Here is a 12,027-nt window from a genome sequence, read left to right on the forward strand (position 1 = left end):
GACTTCTATATCCCCATAAACCACACCCCACCTCACACATTCCCACCCCCAAATATCTGCGCCTTAACCTCCGCCGCGGCCAGGCCCGCCCTCTCCTTAGCCGCAATCTGCCCAATATCCCTTACGAGTTTCTCCACCGCCCCATCACCACCCTTCCCGCCGGCGCCCGCCCTATCAACCGCCCTGCTGCTACTCCCACCACCGCCACCACCACCAATACCAATACCACTCCCACTCGGCCCAACAACACCCTCCCCAACTCCATAATCCGCACCCCGCCCCCCACCGTACGCAGCCATGGCAGCGGCGCCCTTACCGGCCCTGGACACGGCGAGGGCGGTCTCGCGCACGCGCTGGGCGACGTCGGCCATCTGGCTGCTGGCGTAGTCGCGGTTGGTCAGCAGCGGGTTCTGCGCCAGCGTCTGCACCCAGTACTTGTTCCACAGCAGCTCCAGCAGCTTGCCGTCCAGCGTGCTCTTGTAGTGCTCCACCTCCAGCGGGTAGTACTTGCTCGCGTGCGCGCCGAAGTCGTCCGCTTTGACGAGCGGCACGGATTGCCCGCCGCCGCTGCTTAGGGAGGAGGGGGCGGTGGTGGTGGTGGTGGTTGGTGGGGTGTAGTCCTCCGGGTAGGTGCGGAAGGCGCCAATCTCGACTTGATTTGCGGAGATGGTGCGGTCCGGGTCGATGACGATGGCGACCATGGGGCCTTGTAGCTGCTGTAGCTGCTGGGTGGCGACGTCGATGCCTGATAGCCAGCAGCCGTAGCCCGGGTGTGAGTGGTACCAGCCGATGACGTTTTCCTGGCGGGACTCGTCGCGGCACAGCGAGAGGTACTCGACGAGGTACTCGTCGGCGTCGCTCTGGGCGTTGACTCGTGTCTCGGTGCCCTCGACCGGCAGCCGGAAGGCGTCTGTCACTACCAGCGCCGTCCCATCCACATACCCCTGCATGATGCCCATGATTTCGAGGGCACCCCCCGACCGGGCATGCATGACCATCTTGACGAGCGCCGTCGGTGATACGCGAACGGTCTTGAAGTATGTAGGGTCTTTAGCCCACGGCCGCGCGGCGCTGGCTTCGGTTTGGGAGGCTGCCGAGTAGTTGAAGAGGGCATCTCGCTGGCGGTCGACCAGCTTATCGGTTAATGGTAGCTCTGCAACGGGAAATCTGTTAGCCGTATTTCCTCTATTTCTCTTCAATATCAATCGTTAATTACCCATTTTTGCACGCAGTTCTCAAAATGTGATGAGAGGTGCTGCGAAGAGGAATTAGTGATGTTGGGAGCTCTTAGTTATCTCCGACTCTTGCTGTGCGTGTTTGTTGCCTGGAAGTCGATGGAGGGGCAAGCGGCTGCTGAGCTCCGATAAGATAAGGACCCTGCCATCAAGGTCCCAGGGTTTCCCTCCCACAGGCAAGTGTGTACATACAACTATCACATGGAAGAGTCGGACGTTGTAGTTACTTTTCAGTGTAGGTCAAAATGTATATGAGAATGACTTGTAGAACTACTTGGGAACAAAGACGGCGTGCTATTCACACCACCAAAACCATAACCCTCCAATGCTCCGATCCATGCAAGACCTGTTGCCTCCTTGGCCTCTACCCTCCGGCCTTCTAAGACTTTGCCAAAAATACTAACACCTGAAATAGTAGAAATTATGTATACCTCGACCCACTCCCCACAAGGGAGTATATCTCCCCGATGTCCAAGACCGCGGGTTCAGTTTCAGCTCCTCGCCCGACTAATCTTCCTCACCAGTCCATTCTCCTCCTCCCCATCTTCCCCAGCCCCTTCCCCACCACTCGGGGCCTGCACCACCGTGTTCTCCCTCTCCTTCAACCGATTAGCCAAAGCCTGAATCCTATCCCTGAACCCCCCGCCACCTCCTCCAATACCACCCGTCCGTCTCCTCTCCGGGCTCTCTTTCTCCTCGGGATTCGTCGCATTCGACCGTCTCGGCGACGAGGCCGACCCCGAGGCAGTAGTCAGCCCGCTGCTGCTGCTAGGTCTGCTAATACTGCCGCTCCCTTGCTGCCCACTGCCCCTGTCACCGCCGCCAAACGGTCTGGACCAGCCGCTCGACGCCGGCCTGAGCAGGCTGCTGAACCCAGACTTCCCGCTTAGACTCTGCGTGTCGGGCGATAGTGTAGTAGACGGCGTGGCCGGCGCCATCACGAAACTGGGCACCGTTCCCGAGGCCTGGTTTTGGCCTTGACCTTGGCCCTGACCCTGGCTCTTGGCATAGCTTTGGTTGCCGTTGCTGTTATTCATCCCCGAGATATGCGAACGCATCGACGACGCGACACTCGAGCTGCGGCTAGTCGACGTCGGGATGGGAATGGATGTCTGCGACCTGCGAATCGACCTGGGCGGAGAACGGGAGAAATCGACAGGCGAGTTCCCGTACAACGAGGACGAATCATCGCCGCTGTTGTCGCGCGACTCGGATGTCGTCGGCGTGGCCAATAGGACTGAGGTGGTGGCGAGCTCGCGCAGCTTGGACTGCTGCGCCGTGTTGGGGCGATGGCGGGAGAATTTGTTGCCGATGATGGCGCCCGTGTGGCTGATGAGCGCCTTGATGACGCGGCTCTTGAGCGCCAGCGCGAGATCGAGGTTGGACCACGTCTTGTTGCGGTACTCGATGGTCGGGAGCCGGAAGACGAAGTCGTGCACGTCCTCAAAGTTACGCTCGCCCTTGCCCTTGTAGCTGAGGCAGAGAACGACCGAGGGCATCTTGATGTAGGCAAATGTCATGTAGTTGGAGGCACGGTCCATCATCTTGGACAGGTCGTCGGATTGTTTGGCTTTGTCGCCATCGCTAGACTTGTGACGCAGCATGAAGCGAGAGCCCTTCCTGGAGTCGCCGTTGATCGAAGCGCCGTCCTTCGTAGAAAAGCCGGTCCCTGTCCTGCCGACGCTGGGGCGTGGGGTGCTAATACGTAGCGAGTCGTATGACCGCTTTTTGTTGATTGTTTTGAGCCCAGTTCCCGACCGGAAGAGCCGAAACGAAGTACCCTCCCCTGAGTGGATGCTGAGCGCCTTGTGCTTGAGAGACGCTTCGTCTGGGTCCGAGGTGAGAGTCGGCCGCAACCGGATTTCAAGAGAGCCAGCCCGCGTCGTGAATGGCGATCCATCTTGGTCCTTGTCGGGTACCCCAAGGCGGTCGATCAACGGCTCGGCATCCATTTCGTCATCCTCGTCATCGGTAGCAGACTGCTTGATCATGAACGGCGAATCATTCTTGCCGCTGGAGGTACTCCCCCCATCAGTGCCTGGGAATATGTATTCGAAGAGCTTCTTCCCAATATCATGCTCGAGCTGGATTTTCAGGGGGAAAAGTGTGACTTCAAAATGGTCCATCACTGGAATGCCCGCGATGGCCTCCAGCATGTTCCAGTACACCCGGATCATGGGCTGAGAGTCTGGATCGGCAAGGGCCCGGCTTCCCTCGAAGTATGGTGCGACCATGGATGGATAGATGGCCTCTGGGAGCAGGTTGAGGCCGAGGATTTTGCCCACTTGGATCAGATTGATATGCGACCCGTCCGAGTTGTCGATCCGATCGTACTCGACATCCTTGAGCTGCAGCTCGACGAGGGGTTCATTGTTGTCACGGACGAGCTGCCAGACAATCTCCTTAGCCATGATACTCCACTTCAGCAACGCACTGCTGGTGGTGTTGTTGTCAAATTTCTGCTGTGACGAGGTGATGGCTTCCATCATGAAGAACAGCTCGTCCTCGCACGCTGCCAGGTCTCGCTCCAGCACCAACCGGTCCTTCCACCCCTTCTTGTCTAGCTGTTTCGAGTGAATCTGGAAGTGCGTTTTGATCTCCTCCAGTTGCCGGACGCGCTCCTGAAGTTTGATGACCATCTCCGGAACTCCCCTCAAGTCGCTGAAGTCTGAAGCCAGCATGATCTTCTCGAGCCTCTCGTTTCGCGTCTTCTCTAGCGGCTCGCTGTACATGAGGAGATCCAGTACGATGACGTAGATTGCATAATACTGGGAAGAGTTGCAAAGAGCGTGAGCTTGCGGGAACTCGACCCAGACATTGTCTGTCCTGCTCTCGGTGTTATCTTGCTCAGTCGGATCCTGGCCCTCGCTAGTGTTGACCTCGTCATGGTATTTGAGACGGAGCGTGTTGAACTTGTCGTAGCGGAGCATGGCCGACGTTTTCTGAACAACGCGCTTGAATCCAAAGGGGTCTGATTGGAAGTCAAACATGACCTCCATAGGGACCCACGGCGGCCATGATGAACCGGCCGGTGTACCATAGGTATTGCCCGAGTACATGGATACGAGCTGCGTCGAGAACCACTTTTGATGGGTCACAAAAAACTGTGTGCTATCCATGTTGACGAGAAAGCGGCGTTGCACAAGGCCGCTGACAGTGTCGGATAGCCTGCTCTTGTCGAGTACGTCGACCACCTTGAGCTCCATGCCTTTAGATGCCGTGAGAACCACGTGCTTCTTGTTTTTGTCGCTCTGCAGCTGGATCTGGGGCGCGATCAAGCGGACATGGTAGCTGTTTTGGGTTGTGAACTCATCCGCAATTCCGCTAGAAAGATCAGACATTGTTGGGTGTGCGCCATCGGCGTTGTCTGGGCCCATGAACTTTTTGTTCTCCTGCAAGATCCTGCGGATTCGGTCCTCTAGGTCTTTTGCGATGTCACGATCGGGGCCATTCGTGTCAGGCGTGCTCCCTGGAACGGGCGTTGGTGTGCTTTTGCCCATTTTAGATTTGCTCTGTTCTTCCACGAGATCCAAGATGAACTTAACAGCAGGGCGAGAGAGGTAGTAGACGAAACCGCGACGTTGCCCAACTTGATGGCTGTAGCGAAGGATGATGTTCCTCAGGGTGTTGTTCCATTTCAGCTGCATGTTGTGGACCACGAATCTGTTCTTGAAGTCGCTCGCAAATTCGGCGGCAGCAGGAGTTGACATGGTTCCCTGCAGGCTCTGCGTAGCCTCGAGAAACTCCTTTGGGCTTGTAGACTCTTGGCTCGCATTGCTCGAAGAAGAATTGGGCGTCATCTCCGCCAGCATGCCTTGAAGGAACATTCTCTTTCCAGCAAGCACCCCCGAATGCCGGTTTAACATCTGGAATTCAGCATCAAGGTCCGCGTCATCAGGGTCGCCTCGGATGAGACGAAGTTCAATCTCTCCTAGGTTACGCTGATGTGTTTCGATCTGCTCGTCCAGCTGCTCCAACCGCCGACGAATGAGCTGGCATTGTACCGTTCTAGGGTCGTCGTCCTGGCTCATGTTGCAGAAGTGGGTAGGCTCCTTGCCGAAGGGACTCGTTCTGTCTGGGTCTCCGGCAATCGTGCCGTTGATGTCCGTCTGTCGGAAGTAGGTGACACGGGGCGCAAAAGCAAGCGGCAAGATCTTGGTGTCGGGATTGGGTTCGGTCGGCAAGATCCAGTCCAGTTCTACGAAGTCGTCCATGTCGATCCACGTCAAATCGTTGTCGGGGATTGTGAAGCGAGAAAGATCAGTGCCATCCCCCTCTTGGTCTGTGATGAAAGTTGAGAGAGAGTTCCTCATCATGGCATCCGCCGTGGTGCCCCGAATGCTAGCCGAGACAGCACGAACGTCCGCTGAGACCACATCGAGTTGGCCGGCGTGAATCTTCATGCCAGTCGTCCTGGTTTGTGTCCCACGACCGCGATCCCTGGTGCTGAATTCCTCTCGCCGCTGGTGTAAGTCGAGCATGAAGCTGTCGAGCCGGACTTTGATTCCGGTCGCCGAAACGGCGTTCTCCGTGTAATCCTCGGCGTCCTTGTGCTTGTAGATGTGGCTCACAAACAGTGGCGCTAGCAGAATGTTGTATTTGATGGTGGCAAGATGTCTACCAAACTTTTTACTGCTCTTTTCCCTGCCGGGCCATAACGAGCCCTGTCGGATCGGGAGGGATAACGGCCCCGAGAACAGGGACCACCAAGCAAAGAAGTGAGTGAAGAAACGGGGTGTGAGATGGACAGTGTTGTAGCTGCGTGAAGGCTCGACGACCGACCCAGACCATTCCCGATCAACTGGGGCACGAATGGCGACGGAGAGATGGATATGTTGGCTGCGAAACCCACGGAAGGCGTCGTAAGGAAGACCATTTTGTGCTTTGGCTTCATGCGGGGACTTGAGAACGACCTCGTAGTGTGGCTTGGACTCGAAACTCCTGTTTCCCTGCTCGATCGCCCGTTCGAACACAAGGCCGGCAAGCCACTGCACCTTTCCGGACAGTTTCATGACGACCTTCTTGAAGGTGGCGCCGGATTTCAAGCTGGAGCCGCTGCTAATGCTCTCGTCCTCGCCGTGTTGGCGGCGCGCCTCGCGAACCTGGTGGCTATAGTCCGGGACGGCCAGGACATACTCACCGCTGTCGACGGTCATGAAGCGCTTGGGGTCGTCAACGCTATTAATGCTCCATCTCACATCGTTCCGGAAGCACATGAGGAAGCCCGCGCCGTTGCCCGTGACTTGATATGGGTCTCTGCTGCCCTTCAGCGCCAGGTGCACGTCGCCATCACCGCGCCAGGCCACTCTGATCCGGGAATGGAAGTTGAGACGAATCTTGTCCCAGAACCCGACCTTGTCAGAAGGGTCGAGCTGCGGTTTCGTCATGGACTCGATGGCCATCATCATGTCTTGGATCGCGGGTTGGTACGACGGTCCCCAGGTGATCCGGGTTGGGTTGGCAGTGTGTATATCAACACTCATGTCTGAGAAAGTCTTGACTGGCCCGATTGTTCTCCGCACATCCACCCAAAAGCCCCCTTCGTTGGGGGACGCTGGGTCGAGGCCGTGTGGCGGCACGATGGGGACTCGGATCTTCCTAGTTGACCCTGGACCGCGATACTCCTCTGCGATCACGAAATCCGTTGACATAGCCAGAGCTGGGAGGCGAACAGATTGGCCGGATTTGGTTGCTGGCACATGTACGAAAGGCAGAGGATAATCAAGAAGCGATATCCTCGCTTCTCCCATGCTGACCTGGAGGCTCATGGGGGACGAGCAAGGCGTACCTCATGTCCTTCGGCATACCCTTCCCAACCTTGTGCAGGAATTCCGGGAGCTCTTTCATTGGGAATGATGGCTTATCTATGACGATGTGTAGATCGTCGATGAGAGCCGCCATGAGCGCCGGTCGTTGCGGCACCTCTAATATCTTCTCGCTGTCCTCCAGGTCGTCGGGGATTTCGTTGACTCCCCAGAAGCTAGAGCGCACGTCCTTTGCCACATTCCTCGCGAGGTCGTACTGCTGGTCGATACGCTGCTTCCAGCTCTTGGCGTTGTGCATGCTCAACTTGTGCCTTGCATCGGCGATAGAGATGCGGGCTTTTCCGCTTATTGCGTGGGAGCCGTTTTCTGGGTCATATCTTGGTGCCCGACCACGCATATGCCCGTCACTGAGTGAGCGACGCCGACCATCGGCGCTGCGGGTTCGGGTATGGGAGCTATCAGGCGCGGGGACCTCGTCCTGGGGAGCCGCTGACCTAGCTCGCAACTTGGACAAACCCTTCTTAGACTCTTGTTCGTGGATCTTCTTGACTTTGACACGGAACGCCTCCTCGCGCGCCTGGCGTTGCATCATCTCAACCACGCCGGCACGGTAAATAACCCCGAGCTTCCATTCAAACGCACCGTCTTCGAGCTCGAATAGGAAGCTTTTTGCTCTGATGGAGACCTTTGGCACCTTTTTGGGACCTTCGGGTCCCTTTTCGAGAATGTACTCGTCTGTGCCCGTCTTGAACCTGTGGTGCAGCTGAAGGACGGACTTGAAGGTGTTGACAAAGTTGTCTGTAATCTTGTAGATGACCATCTCGTGAGGGACCGCCAAGCGGACGTTCTCCGAAACGACGTCAACCATCCGGTCTTCACGTAGGCCCCCGCCCGAGAGTTTGTGCCGCGATTCACGGTAGTCGGCTCGAACATTCTTGACGCTTAGAACCCGAGCCCATACTCGACGCATCCTAGGCGCTTCAGCGAATAGCCGAATGAGCTTCGCTTGGAGGAACGGGGCTGACCATCGGTGGCGGCCAGCCTCCAAGCCGTAAACGTGGAGCATCAAGGGGGGATCTGAAGGTAAGTCGGCCTTGACCTGGATGAGTGTGACTTTGAAGTCAATAGCGACAAGCTCAGGCATGGTCTTCCAAGACTCAGCATCCAGGCTGAAATCAGAAGACATCCCGGCCGGGGGCGGCGAAAGATGACCAATTACCCGCCTCTGAGGCGACATTGGTGGTGTCCTCGGCTCGGCGGTGGGCTTGCTTGTCCTCATGAATGCTTTCCGGAGATTCGACACGGCCACCCCCATGGCATAGTGACGGTAGAGCGAGTAGTGGAAGAGAAAGGTCCTGATGTGGGAATGGATATGGAAGACGGGGCCCTGGTGATCGCTCAGGGTGGACAGGGCGACCTCAAACTTAGGGATGTTTATGAATGGCTCAAACTCCCACTTCTCTGCCGACTCGACCATAAAAACCTCGAAGCCGCGGGCATGCAGGGAAATGCGGCGGCCGTCACCGTCATGGTGGTACTTCTTCCTGGGGGATGCCGGGACAGCCCTCAACATCTCGTTCTCCGGCGACATCATGCCGCGACTGCTGGCTCTCCGTCGAGAGGGTCGCCTTTGTAGGCCATTCAGTCTCTGGGCGCGGTACTCGACAGACCACGAGTCTAGCTGAATGGCAACACCTCTAGAGTCTTCCGAGATGCTCTTGTCCACGCCCGCAACTTCGATGCTACAGTCTGAGCATTGCAGCTGGAAATGCAATAGCCAGGTGGGTAATGCGCGCAAGAAGTTAGAATGCGTCGAGGTCTTTGATACGGCGCGTTTGTCTGGCTCAACATTGAGCCTCAGCTGGCGAACGATCTGGCGTAAGCCGTCCCGAATCTCCTCCCTGACCATTTTCAGGGTGAATGTCTCGAGATTCCCGGTGACAACGACGTGGACGTTTGGTGATGCGTTCAGCTGCACCTTCAAGTCGAATGTCTCGGTTTCGAGGAGGTCAAATCTGCTGCCAGCAGAGGTCTGGTAATACAGGTTGTGTGTCTGGACTCTCATCGTGGCAGCAAGAGAGTAATGGAGCTCTTCCACGGTCGAGTGGAATGACTCCATGTCTAGAGAGACGGATGATATGGATGATATGATTAGGTCAAATTCGTCGGGATCCGCCGACTTCTGTACCGGTGGAAGTGCTATCCTCAAGACGGGCTCATGCATGGAGAATTTGTAGGTTGCTTTGGGGAGCAATCGTGAGATGAGCATGTGGCGTTGCTGCTGGGGCGTCTTGTGGGGTTTTGGTTTCCGTTGAAGCATCGCCAGAAGAAGAGGGAGATGTCGAGGATCAAGGTCGACAGACGGAGAAGTCACGACAGAGTTGGCAAAGAGAATGTTGGCGTTCCGTTGCTCGGCGGTGCCATCATCGGCTAGCTCGACTGTCTTGGAGGGAAGTGTAGTCCTGGCAGTCGTGGTGGCCATGGGGATGTACATAATGCGTTCCGGTTTGCCGTGCCCATCATCAAGTCCGACGGAGATTGAGAGCGCAGCAGCCAAGGCCTCGTGGGCGATGTCCTTGGAAGGGAAGTACATCCTGTGAGCAGCAGACTTGGGATCCAGTCGGTGAAGGTCGATGCCCACTTCCTTCATGGACGCAGTGAGTATGATTGGGTTCCCTCCAGGCTTGACAGCGTCGATCTTCTTGGTGAGCCCAATGAAGCTGACGGCAAACTGGACCTCTCTGATCCCCTTCAAGACGGAGCTCACCAGCTCTTTCGAGTCGGAGACCGTCTGCATCAGCTCGTGGTTGGTGCTACCGGGAACATCGAGCTCCTGAATGACACGATCGACAACCACATCGACGGGTTCAGCCCGGGCAAACGCCTCGTCACCCGTAGACCTAATCTTCTTGTATTGCGCCAAGCCGTGCCGAACATCGTCGTAGGGGATGTGGAGACGACCGAGTTTCAGCGCTACCGCAGTGTCGCGGAGACCGTCGAGAGCTTCGTACAGGTAACCGTGAATGTTCAACGTTGCGGTATCCAGAACCTCTGTTGCCTCTCCGCCCTCCGCGGTGAACAGCACGCTCCGAAGGGTCATTATCCACTCGGCTTGCCGGTTCTGGGGCTGCCTCTGCGAGCCCGCCTGCAGGAAGAAGCGAGCACGATCGACCATCTTCCGCCGAGTGTCCACGGCAATGGTGAGGCTCCCCATCTGTAGGTTCCCCACGCCAGTAATATTGACGGTCGAATTGGTAGCCACAACATCGACCATGCGGATCCAATTCAGCTTCCGATGCAGTCTCTTAATGCGCTCCTTGACTCTTGTCAACCGCTTCCACATCTTGCTCCGCTCGTCTGGATCGATATCGCGTCGAACCGGCCTCGGTATCCTTGGCGTCTTTGGGGTCGTCGGTCGAGGCAGTTGCTCGGCCACATCGGAATCGGAATCCACATCTTCGGGTGCCGCCTCCTTTGCTTTGGCCCGTTCCAACTCCTGAATGTTGATTGTAACCGCAAACTCGTCCATCACAATACTCAGCCACGTCGGCTGGGCAAAGGTCGGCCTGTGGACGTTCAGGCCCAGGCCCCTGATCTCGAAGCGGACGCCATCGCGGGCTGTATAGGCTAGCCGCCGGAGCGAGAAATAGCCAATGCGCTGGATCGAGATGCCGGTGATAATACGAATTACGGCAAACACAACGAACGACGAGAGGTACAGCAAGACGAAGATGCCGAATATGAAAGTCGGGTTAAGGAGGGCCATCTCGACCGAGCTTGGGCGAAAACAGGGACCAGCGACCAGCCGGTGCACCCATGAGTCGCAAAGCAAAGCCGATAGGTCCTCCAATCCACGGTTCGACCAGACTGGGGGGATTCGGAGCCAAACACTGGGCTCTATCCTCTAATCGCGGGGCATGCTGCGAAATACCATTATAGGGTCCGTTCGTTCGTGTTGAATTCGGTATCTGATAACCACCGTCGCAACGGCGTCGTGTCGATTCTCGGGGGATTTTCTCGGAAGCCCGGGGGGGGGGGGGGTCGTATCGCTAGAATGGGAGATCGCAAACGATAGAAGATCGAAAGTTGACAGCTCTATCCAGCAACTAAGCCCAGGGATCAAGCTTTGAAGCCTCTCGGCAGGATTGAAGCAAAGGCAGGGAGCGAAGCTGTCAGCAAAGTCGCGCCAAGGAATTTGATGAACAGCTGGGTCCAATTCCAGCAATTCCCCAATGCCAGGGCGACATGGGCTGATGGGGATTCTTTTTGATCGCCCCCACCAACCAGGGCAGCCGTGCAGGCCCTGCTGGTTCGCCTCTGTCTGTGCTGTTAGTGGGCAACCCCTGGGCGCCGGGGCTCGACCCCACACGCCGCATCATCACTTCCCTTATGCCCCGGACATCCAAATGGTCGCGTGTTCCTCAGTAAGGGGGAAGACTGTTTGAATGAACCTTTCGGATTTAAATCCTCCCACTTTCCGAGCTGTCCGATAGTCAATTGGCTTTTGTCCGGAGTTGAAGCAACTGGCTTACACTTGTGATTCCTGTGGCCCCAACCCTCGGGTATCTACATGCCAAAGAAGAAAGATGTTGCACTAACACCACCCGTCAACTCCCTGTTGTGAAAGGGATGATCTATCAGCTGCCGAGTACACCATCCAAAAGCAAAGTTCCCCTTAACTATTGGGATCATTGTCTTGACCAACAAACCCCTCTCTTTGTGAAGACTATGATATCCATAGTTACCCCTAATGGAAAACCATGAATGAGGATATGACGCTGGTGGATACCCCTTAGCACTCCACTGTTCATTGAGGCCTCCTCTTTTAGTTATTCGTAATTCTCTTCGACTCTTCCTCCACTTCTAATCTCAATTCCCCGGCATCACCGGCGAGGCAAACCCAGCAGTCTCTCGCAGTCGTTGTGGTGTAGTTATTCATGTCACTGGTCGAACCCTGGGGGGGATCAAGAGAAGCAAGTGCAAATAAGGAGGATGAAACAGGACAACACTGCAGGTTTAAGACCGGG

General features: G+C 56.4%; 1 protein-coding gene across 1 annotated transcript; it reads right to left on the minus strand.

Annotated features, from left to right (window-relative positions):
• Positions 1 to 32: 32 nt before the first annotated feature.
• CHGG_03065 (uncharacterized protein) lies at positions 33 to 10,766 on the minus strand (the record flags this gene model as incomplete). Its single annotated transcript, XM_001229580.1, has 3 exons — positions 33 to 1,193; positions 1,757 to 6,971; positions 7,024 to 10,766. 3 exons carry the CDS (start codon positions 10,764 to 10,766, stop codon positions 33 to 35), a joined length of 10,119 nt encoding a protein of 3,372 aa, XP_001229581.1.
• Between the last annotated feature and the right edge of the window lie 1,261 nt (positions 10,767 to 12,027).

This window comes from Chaetomium globosum, genomic scaffold (genome assembly GCF_000143365.1).
Source record: "Chaetomium globosum CBS 148.51 scaffold_2 genomic scaffold, whole genome shotgun sequence".
Lineage (NCBI taxonomy): Eukaryota > Fungi > Ascomycota > Sordariomycetes > Sordariales > Chaetomiaceae > Chaetomium > Chaetomium globosum.